General features: G+C 41.4%; 1 protein-coding gene across 2 annotated transcripts in view; it reads left to right on the top strand.

The window, feature by feature from the left end:
- Window positions 1-1,230: 1,230 nt before the first annotated feature.
- Window positions 1,231-18,192, top strand: part of LOC109926830 (annexin A13) — a 39,577-nt gene continuing 22,615 nt past the window's right edge. The window contains exons 1-2 of one of the 2 annotated variants that reach the window (XM_048596292.1): window positions 1,231-1,278; window positions 7,750-7,825. In XM_048596292.1, coding sequence (XP_048452249.1) covers window positions 1,264-1,278; window positions 7,750-7,825 — 91 coding nt within the window. In that variant the 5' untranslated portion in view covers window positions 1,231-1,263. The remainder of the gene's footprint in view (window positions 1,279-7,749; window positions 7,826-18,192) is intronic. The other variant, XM_048596293.1, reaches the window with a different exon arrangement.

The following is an 18,192-nucleotide window of genomic DNA, read 5'->3' as shown; positions in this document are numbered from 1 at the left end:
TTCCTGCTCGTCTGATGCTGCTTGGCCTGCTGTGTTCATCCAGCTCTACACCTTGTTATCTCAGATTCTCCAGCATCTGCAGTTCCTACTATCTCTGAAACCACTTCATTCTGACCTCAGTTTTCATTCTTTACTAAAAGAATAGATGTAATAGCTGAGCTGATCATATTTTTCTCTTATTTTGAGAGGTGAGCATTGCTGGTAAAGCTGACTGATCCCTCAGAGCACTTTGGAAAGCAATAGTGGACCATTGTCGTTTGATGGACCTCTTCAGAGTGGTCAACCACGCTGAAATGGAATTGGAGCCACATATAGATCAAAGGTAGTAAGAACAGTAAGTTTCTGTCTCATTAGTGTCCAGTTGTGTTTTAGCTTCATGGATTTTTAAAAACTGAATTCAATTCTCAAACTGGACTGGTGAAATTTGCAATCATATTTCCTGGACTTTTCATGCAAATCTCTGAATTACTAGCCCAGCAACACACCAATGCCAATAATAATGAGTAATAATAATAAGTATTTATACATAATATCCGTAATGTGGTAAAGTGTTCCAGGAGCATTAACAAGCATACTTTGGCACAGAAAGAGTTTTTCAGACTCATGGCCAAAAGCTCTGTCAAGGAGGTAGGTTTTAAACAGCATGTTGGTGAAAGAGAGGGAGAAAGTTTTAGAGCAAGTTCCATGGCTTAGGTCTGAAAATCTGAACGTACATCTACTGATGGAGCAATGGAAATTGGAGATATGCAAGAGGCCAGAAATGGAGGACCATGCAGATGTTGGAAATTCGTAAGGCTGAGAGGGTTTGCAGAGATAGGGACAGTCAAGGCCATGGAATAATTCAGAAAACGGAGATGAGAATTTTAAAATTGAGATATTTCCAGAATGGAATTCAATGTCAGTCTGTGAGTATAGATGTGGTGGATGAATTAGTACTGATGCACTCCACTATTTTGCCCTGTTAGTAATAATATCCAAGATAATGACTTTATCACCATTCCTCTGATTCAAACAATGATTCATTTACTTTTGAAAGCAAAACTCAACAATTTGAGCTCTGTCTCCAGGTGCCAGTGCATGGCAGTCAGGGCAATGTATCAAGTATTACTTATTAAACTTTTTTATCTCTGAATCCTACCCTTCTGACAGTGAATCCATAACCAATCAACACACGGATAGATTTTATTGCTCCTCATATAAATATTGCACCACAAATATGTTACTGTGTCAGACTCTCAGAATAGGATACACAGCTGTGAACAAATGGGCAACACTCATGTAAGTAAAGCCTTTCGGTTCTGTGCAAAATGCAAATTGTCTGCAATATCTGAACCTAGTGACTGTTAAATTAATTCAGTTGATTGTTTGGATGAAGGCAGTTCCAGGGAACTTAAGAAACTTAGTTTTTAACATTTCATATCTTAATTGATGAAAAAATATTGACTTAAATATTTTAATTTGTTAGTCCCATCACAGGCTCATAAAGTCAGAGATATACAGCACGGAAACAGACCCTTTGGTCCAACTCATCCATGCCGGCCAGATATCCACTTGTTCTTTTATGCGTATAATTTAAATAAACCACTTGTTTGAAACATTTCTTTCTATTAATTAATTGCTGGGGTGTAGGTGTTCCTGGCTGGGCCAGCATTTATCATCCATCTCTAACTGCTCTAAAGAAGATGGCGCTGAGCTGCGTTCTAGAACCGCTGCAGTTAATGTAGTATCAGTATATCACAATGCTGTTAGCAAGGGTTTTTTAGGATTTTGATCTATTAACAGTGAAGGAATGGTTCCAAGTCAGGATGGCATGCCTGAGGGAAATTGCAAGTGGTGGTGTCCTCATGTAACTGCTGCCTTTATCCTTCAAGGTAGAAATAATCATGGGTTCAGAAGATGCTGCTTAAGGAGCCTTAATGAGTTGCTGTAGTACATCTTGTATATAGTACACACTGTTACCATTGCACATCGGTGGTGAAGGAAGTGGATGTTTCTAGTCCTGGTCACTCAAAAATCTGCCTAACTTTTTTGAGTGTTATTGGAGCTGAAGGACGAGCATGTCATTATGAAGATACATAGAGTATAGTACCACTTTTACTGAGATTAGTTTTTTAGCCTTTTATCCAAATCCTCCAAATTCTTACCCTTTTCTGTCTCTGTAAAATCCACCAGCACCAACGCTGTCTGATGTATCTGTGTTCCATCAACACCCTGATTTTAATTGGTTTACACTGGCCACAGTATCTTCAGCTGCCTGGGCTCTAACTTCTGGAATCCCTCCCTAAACCTCTCAAAACACTTTATCTTCCAGTTGAAGATGGTCTTTGAAAGCTCTGTTTACCCAAATTGTCCCAATCTTTCCTTATGCAGTTCAGAGTAAACCTAATTTTGGTGAAGCTCCTGTGAAGCCTCATTGATTACATTAAGTCCATAAGATGCAGGACAAGAAGTAGGTTATTCGGTCCATCGAGTCTGTTTCACCTTTCATTGAGATTATGGCTGATCTGATAATCTTCACCACCACTTTTCTGCTTTTCCCCTTTAACCTTTGATTCCCTTACTGATTAAAATCCTGTCTATCTCAGCGCTGAATATATATAATAATGCAGCCTTGACAATTGGACGTATCAAGTCTGGACTACAGTGGAAAATCAAAAATTGGACATAGGACAGAGCCTCTGATTTCTAGAATCAAGAATGGTTCCAACATAGGAAAAGACCAATTCTTAGAAAATGCAACTCATTCATTCCCACACCTCCAACCTTTCCAAAAAAGCCCTGCAAGTGTTTTCCATTCAGATAAGTATCCAATTTCCTTTTGAAAATTATAATTGACTTTGCCTCCTCAGGCAGTGTGTTCCACATGCTAACCACTCTCTGTGTGGTTGCTTTGATTCTTTTGCTACTCAGCTTAAAAAGGTACCCTTCCAACAGAGGGAGCATTTTTTTTCCCTATCTAATCTATTTAGACTTCAAATGACTTTGAACACTTCAATAAAATATCCTCTCAACTTTCCCTCCTCTAAGGAGAACAGCCCTAGATCCTCCAATCCATCCTCGTAAGAGACAGGACATGGTATGTAAGACCATAAGAGGTTGGAGCAGAAGTAGGCCATTTTGCCCATTGAATCTGTTCCATCATTCATTGAGATCCATGCTGATCTGACAGTTCTCACTTTCCTGCTTTTTCCCAGTAACCTTGAATTCCCTTACTGATTAAAAACCTGTCTGTCTCACCCGTGAATACACATAATGACGCAGTCTTGACAGCGGTATTGTCAAATATATTCAAAAGTGAGAAAGACAGACTTTTAATCAATAAGGGAATCCAGTTTTATTGCAATGTAAGTTTTTGTTGACAAGGCTTCCATCAATGTTATATTTTTATGAAATGATGCAGCATTTCATCAGAAAATTACATAGACTTATAGGAGCCAAAATGTTAAAATTACCAACAAAATTCAGAACGTGATAAAAATTCCAATCATGTTGGCACTTAATATTTGTATAAACCTTAACGGGATGAATTGTATTATTCCCCAATTGTAATTCTCAACCTGGAGTCACAGACACTGATAGACAAAAGTAACCACTGCAAATTAAAAATTTAAGTTGATCTCTAAGGTGACTCCCATCAGTGCTTGGTTATCCTATATTCACAAATCTCATTCTGTTTAAATATTCTAATTTTCTTTTTTTTTCCTTAAGACTGTCAAATATTTCTACTTCTTCCCAATTTGCCTCATCCCCCCAGGTCAATGCAGTTTGATCTCCTAACCACAAAACCAATAGGCACAGAGAGAACATGTCGTGGACCAGCACTGCACTGATTGCCATGACAGATTTTCCTTCAGCAGTACCCACTGTCTGGGGTACTACCCACGTTTAAGGGGTAGATTCTAATATGATATTTATCCTCACTGGGGAAATCTAGAATAAGGGGCCTGGTTTCAAAATAAGAGGATCACCCATTCAGGATGGAGATGAGGAGGAATTTCTTCTCTTGCTGGATTGTGACTCTTTGGAATTCTCTAACCCAAAGCACAGTGTAGGATGAGCCGTTGAATATATTCAAGACTGAGTTAGGCAAATTTTTGAACTATTAGGGGAATCAAGGGTTTATGGGGACAGGCAGGAAAGTAAAGATGAAGCCAAGATCAAAATCAGTCATGATATAATTGAATGGCAGAACAGACTTCTATGGTCAAATGATCCTCTCCTGTTCCTATTTCTTATGTTCTTATTTGCTTGGACCAGGGGAATGACAGGTGGAGGCTGGTCAGGGTTAATCTTCAACCTGAAATTTATGGAAGAAATCAGCCTGCAATTATGTTACACACTGTAGACATCAAAGTCATCTAGTTGATGTGAAAGATCTCCAAGTATTTCTGACCATCATGAGTGTGAGGGTAGGGTGGGGATGGGGGCACCAATGCATTTTTTTTACTTACTTTCTTTGTCTTCAACAGCAATAACTTGTACTTAAATGGTACCATATTCTCAGTAAAACTCCCAAAGAGCTTCATGGGAATATTATCAGTGAGGAATTCAATGATCATAATGTCTTTGAATGTCAAAAGGCAAAGTTAGATTCTTTCTTGTTGGAGAGGGTCATGGCCTGACACTTGTGTGGCATAAATGTTACTTGCCACTTACCATCCCAAGCTTGAATGACCAGTTCTTGCTGCATTTGGACATGGATTGCTTCAGTGTGTGAGGAGTTGTGAACAGTGCAGAACATTGTACAATTATTAGTGAACATCTCCACTTCTCACCAAATGATGGAGGGAAGGTCATTGGTGAAGCAACTAAAGATGTCTTAGCCTAGGACACTACCCTGAGGAACTCCTGCAGAGATATCCCAGGGACTGAGATGACTGACCTCCAACAACCACAACCATTGTCCTTTGTGCAAGTACGATGCCAAAAAGCTACCATAAAGCCAATAACAGCAGAAATCATTCAAATATAGTCCCATTCTAAACTCCATGAGTCCATGTGGTAGAAAATATTGGTACTGCATAATATTAGCAGCCAATATAGTCAGCCAGGTCAGTGTGCTTTTTTCAGCATGTGTGACATTGAATGGTACAAGAACATAAAACAATTTTACAACCTAATTGCAGAAAAGGCCCGTTGGAAATATTTGTCAATCAAATGTTATGAAACAGTAAAGATAAGGAGTTGACTATGCTATTAAGCAACTAAAGGTTGTACTCATTTTCATCTTTTAGATTATGGTTTGGAAATTTTGTCATTATCAGTACAGTTGAGTTCAAAGAGGATGTCCAATTATTTGTAATTTTTTCTGGACTATGTACATTTCTGGACTCCATAATTCGTAAAGGATATGGATCTGGAGGCCCTGGAGAAGTGCAAAAAATTTACAGGGATTTCATTAGAACTTACATATATTAAGTGATGTGGGTCAATGGCAGGTAAATAGAGAATGGAAATTTATGTGCCCAATTTTTCTGGGTGCTGGGGTCATACTTCATGACCTGTCAATACCCATTCAGATCCATACAAATCTGGGGCACCTACCTCATCTGAATGGCTGTAGAGCCTCGTTGAGAGAGTCTCATTTTGTTGTCCCCTTTTTGAGACTACTGGCTGCTTCTACATTCAGCAGGGAGTCCAGTAGGTTTGTTCAGAAACCATGAGCTGAATTTTTCCCAGAATTTGACTGTCAGCTTCAGGGATTTTATGGATGGTTTCTTTCCAAGAGTCCTCGAGATTTTTCTCACCCAGTTTTCACAACTCACTTCATTAAGTATGTACCATGCCTCCACAGTGCTGCTCTTGCACTAAATTGTATTCAGAAGCGACAACTGTGCACTGTGGCAAACAATGATTTGAATAGCCAAACAGACCAGTGCAGTGTCCACACTCTGGGTGAATGGGCAGGTTAATGATCTTCTATGATCTGTAAAGGAAAGTGTCACCATCTTCTCTCTGTGACCTCACACTCACTGTAGCTCTGCCATTGCACCCACTTCCTATCATGATTTATGGCCTACCATTTCCTGTACTGCATGCAGCATCTTCCATCATCCCCATTCCCCCAAATTACTAAGCCTTCCTGCCCTTCTGCGCTTCGTACTTACTCACATGGGGCATCTCACCACCTTTTCTGTCCAAATACGGACCAGCCCATTTTCCCCCCTTGTCTGTCCTTTGCTGCGAAACATGACAAGCTGCTTGGCGATCAGTCTGTGCTAAAAGACGAGGCAAGGCAGAGATAGAAGTGGGCAAGAGGATTAACACACAGTTTCCACTGGGCTCCAGAAAGTGCTCAAGGATGACCCTTAGAAGGGAGCTGGTAGCAGTGCTACAAGCAATCCAATTATTTCACATGGATGGTCAAGGTCAGAAAATACATCATCATGTAGCAAATTCAACCTATGATGTAGCTGTTACTGTGCTGAAAGCACCACACTCTCATCAGTCAGTCAGCATCAGTACCTGGTACTTGTCTTAAGTAGAGCAGGATTCTGCATCATGGGAATGTGAACCATTTGGGCTCAGCTGAATGCAAAGGCAGCCAACAGCATTAAGAGAAAAACAACAGTGCGAGACATGCTCAGCCCTGCAATAATCAATCAGATGAGATGGATGCACCAAACCTGTATGCAGCCAACTCAAACCAAATAGGCACATACCTGGTACAAGTGGTGACCCCTGCAAAAACACGGACACAAATTTCGAGCCTGATGTTTCCCTCTTGTGAGGAGTGCAAAACTAGGGGCCACAAGTATAAGACTGTTACCAATAAATCCAACAAAGAATTTAAGAAAAACACCTATTCCCAAAGAGCTGTGAGAACATGGAATTTCCAACTCAAGGCCTACTTGAGTCAAGTAACATAGATGTATTTATGGGGAAATTACATTTGAGGGAGAAATTAATACAAGGATATACTGATGGGGTGAAGTATAGTAGGGAAGAGAGGTGGCGCAAGTATGGCTCAGTGGTTAGCACTGCTGCCTCACAGCACCAGGGACCCAGGTTTGATTCCACCCTCAGGTGACTGTCTGTGTGGAGTTTGCACATCCTCCCTGTGTCTGCGTGGGTTTCCTCCAGGTACTCCAGTTTCCTCCCACAGTCCAAAGATGTGCAGGGCTAGGTGGATTGGCCATGCTAAATTGCCCATAGTGTTCAGGGATGTGTGTATTAAGTGGGTTATTGGGGGATGAGTCTGGGTGGGATGGACTCGTTGGGCCGAAGGGCACTGTCAGGATTCTATGATTCTAAGTAGAGCATGATTGCTTGGGCAAAATGGCCGAGTTCTATGCAGCAAATTTTATGTACAATAATCAAGTAGTTAATGTCATTCTGTCCTTATTTGTTAACTTTCATTAATTTCCATTTGACCTGTCTGTACCATTCTAGTATGAATGAGGAATAATCTGACAGAGTTACCATGTTGAAAAATTTGAGGGAATTGAATTGGGAGCAGTGGCAAATGATGAATATCTAGAAGGATTATGGGGCAGGAGAAGATTACAGTGTTGTGGAGAGAGGAGGCCACAAAGACTGAAAAAACACACACTAAAATTTTAAAATCAAAGCATTGCCAAATTGGGAGCCAATGTAGGTTAGTGCACATAGGAATGATAGAAAATTGGTGAAAATTAGAAAATAGTGGGATGATTGAAGGTTATCTTCCTTTGAGCCATAATTATATCATGCCTTGTGTCTAAGTAAAAACTGTGTTCAATTATTAATAATTCATATTTAATTATGCAGCCAGGTATTCGATATCAGGTGCATTTCAGTGAAGAGGGAGATGCCAGGAAGATAAGAAAAGCTTGCAAGGGAGCAGGTAACCATCCTTTTAAATTTGGACATTAAATTTTCATTTGAATTTAGCTGACATCTAATGCTTTGTCATCATATATAGCTTTAGAATTTTTTTTTGAAAAAGGCTGAGGGGTTTAACTGTGGAGGATCATTGTTGTGGCTCAGTTGGAAGTTGATTAAAGATTTTCAGCTAGAGGTACCTTAATAAAAAGATAAGACATTTCTGATTCTGTAGAAAAAAGAAACATGTTTGCACGAACAATCTGCTCCCACTTCAATTGGGGGAGTCTAGGATGAAGGGACACAGTCTAAACACTAGAGCCAAACCTTTCAGGAATGAAGTTAGGGGCTAGATTATGTGTCCTAAATGTGCCAGGCATGTTTTTGGCAGGTGGTGGCACAGAAAATACGAGGGATAACAAACCCATTGCCTTCCCATTCATTCCCATAACACAATGGAGATGCAGTGACTGAAACTGGCAGCCTGCCTACCAGTTTCTAAAAATAAATGAATGGGCAATTGAGCTTGAGTCAAACCATTGACTCCAATCCCATGCTTCTCATGCCATAACATGGTTGACATGGGCGGTTGGGAGGGAGCCTGCTTTTGAAAAATGTTTTGGGAGAGGCGGGATGTAAGAGCTTACAGCATTTGGAAGGTTTCTCTGGGGCACCTCTTTGTTCCTCATTGACTGGCCTCCATGCCCTTCGCCCTCCCAGCTGCCATCACCCTGCCTCCTTAGGCTGCCTGATCCTGCCCTACCCTAACAGCCTATGACTAATCCTGCTCTGGGATCCAACAAAACTCTGTGTGTGTTATCTTGGATACGGTCCCAACAACACCCACTTCTCTTCTGCAACTTCTAGAGCTGTGGCTGTCACGAGCAGTAAATGCCAATCTCTGCCCATTTAGCCTGCCTACTGTGCATTATTACTCCTAGGTGGGCACTTCTTAGGTCTGTCAGCTGTTGGCCAAGTCTTGCAACAGTGGAACAAGCAACATGCTACCCCCTACTTCAACCTTATTCTCTCCCTTCCCCCCACTCCACCCATGAAATTTAACCAGAGGAAATATTTCTTCACACAAAATATCCGTGAGAGGGTTGGAATTATCTTCCTCAAACAGGAGTTGATGCTTGATCAATTTTCACTTTAAATCTGAGAGTGAGAGACTTTTGTGAAGCCCAGGACAGTTGTCTGGAGTTAAGGCATAGATCACCTTTGACCTCACTGAATGATTTAACAGTTTGGAAAGGCTAAATGGCCTCCTCTCCACTCCACCCCTCCCCCCTACGTCACTGTGTTTAGAATAGTCCAAATACCTTACAGCTGATGAAGCAATTTTATGTCACTGTTCTTAATTAGGAAAGTTGGCAGGTAAACAGATTTCTCCAGCACTCTTAGTTTTACTGGGAGGGGGAAAGGATCTCATCACCAGTACTTTGTTGCTATTAACTTGGAGAGCCGCAGTATGGATCTGGGTTACATTTCATGAGTTTGAGAGATTGCAGGCAAACAGATCACAGCATGCCCAATGAAACAGTTCTACTGCCCAGCCAGCACTTCTTTGGGTTGTATTGGCTACAGCAAACAGCAGCAAATGTGTGCTTGAATACGTCACGTATGTTTGTACTCGACTGTGACATCAATCATCAGTGGGCTTTCTTTCACCCCTCGCAGTTAAAACCAAACGCCTCACTTGATAGGAATGCACGTGCAGAGAATCATTGCAAAACCTATTGAGGTACATTGAGCAGATGCCTCCAATTTGAAAGCTCATTGCGTAAGAACCAGATAAAAAATATTAAAGAAACACATACCATAGATTCTTGTTTAATGATCTCAGTGGAAACCTGTTAGTCAGGGAAGAAATGAAAATTCCAGGTGTTGGCTTAACGTTGGTGTCAGGCCCAAGGGGTTTGATATAGAATGAATGGGGATAGTCTGTTTCTCTCAGCAAAGCTGGTCTGGAACTAGAGGTCATAGTTTTAAATAACTGACAAAAGAATTCAAGGTGAACAGAAGTTCCTTCATTTTGAGGGTTGTTAAGATCTGTAACATGATACTCGAATAGGGCCATCAGACACATACTTGAAGAGGATTAATTTGCAGGGTTATATGGAGAAAGATTGGGAGCATGGGATTATGTGACTTTCTGTTTCAAAGAGCAAGCAAAGGTACACAGGCTGAATGGCCTCCTTCTGTGCCAAGAGATCTTATGACAGGGTTTCCCAAGAGTCGCGAGATATGATTTTGGGATCATGAGCTCTGAAGCAGCAATGTATGCAATGGTGATCAGCCTGATTTCTGACGTGTTGTGAGGCTCTTTTAAATACTTTTTAAAAACAACTTTAAATTGCTTTTGTTGGTAGACAAAGTCAGGAGTCTTCACCTGATGAAGGAGCAGTGCTCCAAAAGCTTGTGATTTTAAACAAACCTGTTGGACTATAACCTGATGTTGTGTGACTTCTGACTGTGTCCACCCCAGTCCAACACCGGCATCTCCACATCTTTGTTAGTGGACGTAGCCTAATGTACTACTCTCTGAGGTATGATTGGTGCTGCACCAAGAGCCTGTGAATAGGTAGCTGCTCATTTTATTTTGTCCTCCTGCCTCTCTCCTGCTCAATATCTGAAACTGCTCATCTCCCATCACTCACCAATTCTCTTACCTGTCCAAGTTTCCACTCTCGAGTGACATATAGACTGAGGCATTAAAATGGGGTCACACTGCATTGTTTTATTTCCAGCTTCCTCTTCACATCACACAGTGTGTAATCAAAACAAATATTTATAATATTATCCTGGCAAAATCTACCGCCATTGAAAGCAGCTGATTTCAGCACCCACCCACCTGGCATAGAATGGGGGAGGTGGTGTCAGCCCCAGGGTGAGCTAGCTACCTGACCCATTGTACATTCCCCTGTTAAAAACAAACAGGGTGGTAAACGCTCACTTTACATCCCAGTATTCTCAACACCAAACTTGACACCTGCTATGGCAGCAAAAGGACCGGTTATCAAAAATGAATTTACTCCCAGGAGGTGACATAGAGTAGAGTCATAGAGTAATACAGCATGGAAACAGGCCCTTCAGCCCAAACTGGTCCCTGCTGACCATGGTGCTCACTCAGTTAGTTCCAATTGCCTGCATTTGGTCTGTATCTCTCTGAACCCTTCCCATCCATGTACCTATCCGAATGTTTTTTAAATATTGCTATTGTACCTGCCTCAACCACTTTATCCAGCAGCACATTCCATAAATGCACCACTCTCTGCGTGAAGAAGTTGCCCCTCAGGTCCTTCTTAAATCTTTCCCCTCTCACCTTAAACCTATGCCCTCTAGTTTTCAATTTCCCATTCCTGGTAAAAAGACTATATGCATTCATCCTATCTATGCCCCTCATGATTTTATACACCTCAGTAAGGACACGCCTCATTCTCCTATGTTTCAAGGAATAAAGTCCTATGCTGGCCAACATATCCCAGTAACTCAGGCTTACTAGTCCTGGCAACATTCTCGTAAATCTTCTTTGCACACTTTCCAGTTTAACTATGTCTTTGCTATAACAGAGTGTCTAAAACTGTACACGATACTCCAAGTGCGGTCTCACCAATGACATATACAACTGCAACATAATGTCATGCTAAATGCCTTTTTCACCACCCTGTCTACCGGTGATGCCACCTAGGTCCCTTTGTTCCACAACACTCCTCAGGATCTTACCATTTACTGTACAAGTCCTACCTTGGTTTGACTTTCCAAAGTGCAACACTTCACACATATCTGTATTGAACTGCATTTGCCAATTCTCAGCCCACTTCCCCATCTGATCAAGATCCCTCTGTAATTATTGAGAACCTTCCTTGCTGTAAACAATGCCTCCTAATTTTGTGTCATCTGTAAACTTACTAATCAAGTCTTATACATTCACATCAAGATCATTTATGTAAGTAGCAAATAACAAACAATAATAACAAAAATAACAGCACCGACCCCTCTGGGGTTCTCTTCAATAACCTGCAGACAACTGATGTCAGCCTGACTGGTCTGTAGTTCCCTGCCTTGTCTTTCCTACCGTTCTTAAACAATGGAACAACATTAGTCACCCTCCAATCTTCCAGAACTTCACCAGTGGCTAAAGATGAAGGGAAAATCTCTTCAAGGGCCTCTGCAATTTCTTCCCTAGCCTCCCACAATGTCCAAAGATAGACTTGATCAGGCTCTAGGGATTTATCCACTTTAATGCACTTTAAGGCTGCAAACATCTCCTCTCTGGTAATATGTATGCGATCTAAAACATGCCCACTTGTTTCCCTTATTTCCTTAGCATCCATGATTTTCTCCTCAGTAAACACAGTAGAACTTTTTGGGATTATCTTTAACCTTATCTACCAGATCCATCTCATACCCTCTTTTTGCTCTTCTGATTTCCCTCTTAAGTGTGCTCCTACACTTTTTATAGTCATCTAGTGATTCACTTGAGCCCAATAGCTTAAACCAAAGCATGCCTTCTTTTTCCTGACCAGAGCCTCAATATCCCTCTTAATCCAGGGATCCCTGCTAGCTTTTCCCTTCACCCTAACAGAGACATACTGTCCCTGGACTCTTGATATCACACTTTTAAAATCCTCCCATTTGCCAATCATTCCTTTTCCTTCAAACAGACTCACTCAATCAACCTCTGCTAGATCCTGCCTAATGGCCCCAAAATTGACCCTGCTCCAGTTTAGCACCTTAGCCTGTGGACCTGTCCTATCTTTTTCCATAACTATGTTAAAACTAAGAGAGTTGTGGTCACTGGACTCAAAGTGCTCTCTGACTGACACTTCAGTCACTTGCCTGACCTCATTTCCCAAGTAGGGCCCTCTACATTAGGAAACTTTCTTAGACACACTTCACAAATTCCACCCTGTCCGGGCCTTTTACACTCTGGGTGGCCCAGTCAATACAGGGGAAATTAAAATTTCCAACCAATACTACTCTGTTATTCCTACAGGTATCTGTAATGTCTCTACACGTCTGCTCCTCTAATACCTGCTGGCTATTTTGGTGTCTATAATCCAGCCCCAACAGAGTGACCATCCCCTTCTTGTTTCTAAGTTCTAACCAAATGGCCTCATTTGATGACCTGTTAAGAATATCTTCTGTAAGCACAGCTGTTATGTCCTCCCTTATCAAAAGGGCAACTCCCCCTTCTCGCTTACCTGTACTTCTGTCACGCCTGCAACTTCTTTATCCTGGAACAATGAGCTGCCAGTCTTGCCCTTCTCTCAGCCATGTTTCTGTTATGGCTATAATATCTCAGTCCCCAGAGCCAATCCATGCTCTGAGCTCATCTGCCTTACCAGTCAGGCCTCGTGTGTTGAAATAAATACACTTTAAAATGGAAGTCTTTTCCCTCCCTTTACTGTGCCCCTAGCTATCCTGAATAGTACACTTGCTCTCAATGGCTGATGTATTTTCCCCTGACTTCTCAATGGCCCCTCTCTCATTCAGAGTCCCACACCCCTGCCAAACTAGATTAAACCCTCCCGGGTAACACTAGCAAATCTCCCCGCGAGGATATTGGACCCCCTCCGGTTCAAATGCAACCTGTCCCTCTTGTAGAGGTCACTCCTACCCCAGAAGAGATCCCGATGATCCAAGAACTGAAAACCCCGCCCCCTACACTAGCTCCTTGGCTACATTCATCTGGCCTATCCTTCTATTTCTATCCTCACTACAGCATGGCACTGGCTGTAATCCAGAGATCAATACCTTCAAGGTCCTGCTTTTTAATTTCTTACTTAACTCCCTATACTCATTTGGCAGGACCCCATCCTTTTGTCTACCTATGTCACTTGTACTGATGTGCACAATGACTTCTGGCTATTCACCCTCCCCCTTCAGAATGTTCTGCAACCGCTTAGAGACATCCTTGACCATGGCACCCGGGAGGCAACGCACCATCCTGGTTTCTCTTCTGTGGCCACAGAATCTCCTGTTTGTCCCCCTCACAATTGACTCTCCTATCGGTATTGTTCTGTCTAACTGCACCCTTTTCCCTCTGAACCACAGAGCCGGTCACAGTGCCACTCACCTGACTGCTGCTGCTAGCCCCTGAAAGGTCATCCCCCGCAACAGTATCCAAAGCAGTATACCTGTTACTGAGGGGAATGGCCGCAAGAGAACCCTGCACAATCTGCCTTCCCCTCTTACCTCTTCCAGTTGTCGCCCAGCTACCCGCAGCCTGCACCTTAGGAGTGACTGCTTCCACTATAGCTCTTATCAACTTTGCCATTTAAGTAAGGTGTCAGTCATGGCTCAGAGGGAGCACACTTGCCTTTGATTCAGAAGGAGATGGGTTTGTAATAACACTCCAGAGACCTGAGTATGTTAATGGGGCGGCACGGTGGCTCAATGGTTAGCACTGCTGCCTCACAGCGCCGGGGACCTGGGTTTGATTCCACCCTTGGGCAACTGTCTGTGCGGAGTTTGCACATTCTCCCCGAGTCTGCGTGGATTTCCTCCGGGTGCTCCGGTTTCCTCCCACAGTCCAAAGATGTGCAGGTTAGGTGGACTGGCCATGCTAAGTTGCCTGTAGTGTTCAGGGATGTGTAGATTAGGTGGGTTATAGGGGGATGGGTCTGGGTGGGACACTCCAAGGGTTGGTGTGGACTTGTTGGGCCGAAGGGCCTGTTTCCACACTGTAGGGATTCTTAATTAGGCTGGCATTCCAGCTACAGTATTGAAGGACCACAGCAAAGTAAGAATTGCCCTTTGTTGGGTCTGACATTAAAACCATCTGAGAGGGCTTTAGTTTAGAGGATTCAATATTTAGATAAAGATCAGAGGAGTTCTTCTTGATGTTCTGGCCAATATTTATCCCTGAACTAATATCATTAAAGCAGCTTATTTTGTTATTCATTTCATTGCTGTTTGATGAATCTCGCTGTGAACAAATTGACTACCAAACTTCCACTATTACAACAGTGAGTGTAATTTAAAAACGTGTCATTGGCTGTAAAATAGTTTGGACAATATGAGGTCATGAAATGTGCTATATAAATGTAACTATTTCATTTATTTAATGGAAACAAAATCCAAACCTCTCTCAACATTAGCAGACACAGTTCACATATCTACAATGGTAAGACACAAGTTCATTGTTACACAATGTCAAGACCGGCTTGAGGAAGAACCCGTAGTTGTATTTCGCTTAATGAACAACAGAGGTCAGCAATGGTGCATGTAGCTAATCCAGTTTATTGCAAATATATTTTCATATCTTCCTAAGCCATGCAGAAATATGTGCATCATGCTTGACTATTGGTACGTAAACTTCTTAGTTCGAATAACTTAGATAAGAGCTGTGGTGTATTAATATCATGAGGCTATCAAGCTAGCCTCTTAACAGTCACAGTTTTACTGTTCCTGGACATTTTTTGTTTAACAAAGTTCAAAACAGAAATAAACTTTACATTTCCTAAAATAAGCACAAAGAGCTGCATTTGCTGGAAATCTGAAATCTGAGACAGGTTTCGTCATCTGATGAAGGGTCATTGAATTCAAAAGATGAACTTTTATTCCCCTCTACAGATGCTGCCAGACCTACTGTGTTTCTCCAGCACTTACTGTTTCCATTCCCTTCTTCCGTCATTTCCTAAAATATTTGGAAACCTGAAAGCTACTTTATGATAGTTTAAAAACAATACTTCTGGTTTCTCTTCCAGTGACATTGCTATGATTTAAGAGCAAACATAGGCCATTCGGCTCAACTAGACTGCTCAGCCATTCAACAACAACATAACTGTTACCTCTGTAGCCTCAACTTCACATTTTGCCTACCCTGAATACCATTTACTCCCTTGATAATCAAACATTTATCTACCTCTGCCTTAAAAGTATTCAATGAATGTGCCTCCGATGCTCTGTAGGGAAGAGAAGGTTAAAGAATCATGACTGTCTGAAAGAAAAAAAATCCTCCTCTGTCTTAAATCAGACATTCCTGATTTTCAAACTCTATACCCTAGTTCTAATCTCTCTCATGAGGGGAAGTATCCTTTCAACATCCATCCTGTCAAGGCCCCTATCAACTGTTTCCTGTAAAGTCTTGCTGGGGAAGTTGGTACCATGTGGGGAGAATAAACACATTCTGAATAATACCAATATTTTTCTGTCTCTGTTATCTTCTATGGTGAATTCCTCAAATCCTGGTCTTCTTTGTATCGTTGATATTCATCGCTCTATCATTCATTCCATGCCTTTAGATATCAAGGCCCTAAGCTCTGGAATTTGGCCCCCTAACACCCCACCGTCCCCTTTTAAACCTCTCTACCTCTCCACATTTCTCACTTCTTTGAAAACACTCACAAAATGCTACCATTTGTGCTAAGATCTCAGATTTCTGCCTTTATATATGCATTAGTGTCAAATGTTATATGGCATTTACCCTAAAATATTTTTCTACATTAAAGGTGCTATATAATGCATCTTATGGTGTTGAATATTTCTGATTCTCCGCCCCTTTCTCTTCATTTAAGTCACTCAGTAAAATCTGCCTCTTTGGCCGAGCTTTTGATTGACAGTTGGGGAGGCGATGACCTAGTGGTATTATTGCTGGACTGTTAATCCAGAGACCCAGATAATGTTCTGGGGACCTGGGTTCAAATCCCGCCACGGCAGATGGTGGAATTTGAATTCAATAAATATCTGGAATTAACAATCTAATGATGACCATGAATCCATTGTTGATTGTCGGGAAAAACCCATCTGGTTCACTAATGTCCTTTAGGGAAGGAAACTGCCATCCTTACCTGGTCTGGCCTACATGTGACTCCAGACCCACAGCAATGAAGTTGACTGTTAAGGGCCCTTTGAGCAATTAGAGATGGGCAATAAATGCTGGCCTAGCCAGCGACACCCTCATCCCGTGAATGAAAAAAGAGTTTTAATTAATTGTTCTTTTTCTGGTTCAGTGTCAATTTCTGTTTAGTTACGCAGTTGCTAGGCATCTCAGGATGTTCTGCTAGGTAAAAAGCACAGTACAATTTTAAGTTGTTGTTGGTAGTCCATTTCACAATTTATCAATCTTGACAAAATAAAATGTCCTTACAAAATATTCTAAACTTACCTTCCTTTAATTTTGCTTCAGTTCAACTTCTATTTTATTGATGATTTGGAAATTTGACGTGGGTACATTGCTTTTGCTTCAAAAGTTACATATAAGTGAATAATTAACAGAAAAAGAAAAACTACATAATCACTAATATCTGACACTGATCAAAAACAAAACCTGAAGAAAGTAATTTCAAACAGTGATCAATGTAAAATCTCATGTCACAACAATGCAGCACCATGTTACATGCGTCCCTGTCTTAGCAGGCTTGAGACATGAGCTTCCATAACCTTGTGTTATGAGACGTTTGTTCATCCATTTTGTGAATGTCTCTCTCTCTCCCTCTCAACAATCTACCATACCCATCTCTACATCTCTCCAAAACATCTCTACAGGCCTGAACGTCTCCTCCCTAGCAAAGATATCTGACCCAGAACATAAGCAGCCATGTTGGCAGTTTTCTGACTGCGATCCTCCTTATCTACCTGGTACAAGAGATTGCATATGATTCGCTGCTCTCTTCCAACCCCATCTCTCTCCTCAACAGCTCACTACACTGAGGATATAAGTGAGGCTGCAGTGGATTCTGATGGATGTAAACATCTTCAGAATACTCTATCATACTGTACTTTAACATAAAATTAAGGGTTACTGGCTTCATCAAGACCATACTCAATGACACAATGACCAATGTATGTCAGTCAGCCATTAAAAATCTTAAATATTTAAATGAATGTTTATTTTAATGATAAGTCTTGTGTATTGATTAGTGCAGAATACCCTGACAGTTTGGAAGCTGAACACTTTATTTTATAAATCAGAGTGATTGGGAGCATAGGAATAGGAGGATTCGATCTGCCTCAATTCTGTTCTGCTATTTATGAGGTCATCGCTGGTCTTAACTCCACTTTGGCTTTGTAACTCTTAATACACTTACTTAACAAAATCTATCAATCGCAGTTTTTAAATTTTCGGTTCATCTCTAGCCACAACACTTCTCTGGGGAGTCAGTTCCAAATTTCCATAACTCATAGCATGAAGAGGTAATGTCCGACATCATTCCTGGGTCTGGCTTTAGTTTTAAGATTACATCCTCTTCTTTTGGACTTCTCCCAGTAGAGGCAATAGATTCTCTCTCTCTTTGAGTAAATTAGGTCAATATTCCATGGAAATTAGAAGAATGAGAAACTATCTAATTGAAACAGAAAGAAATCTTAAGGGGCTTGAAAGGGTAGATGTTGAGGAAATGTTTCCTGGCTGAGGAATCTAGAACACAGGGGCTGTCACCA

Source organism: Rhincodon typus, chromosome 4, assembly GCF_021869965.1.
Source record: "Rhincodon typus isolate 14 chromosome 4, sRhiTyp1.1, whole genome shotgun sequence".
NCBI classification, from domain to species: Eukaryota; Metazoa; Chordata; class Chondrichthyes; order Orectolobiformes; family Rhincodontidae; genus Rhincodon; species Rhincodon typus.
This window is presented reverse-complemented; position numbering and strand designations above follow the sequence as displayed.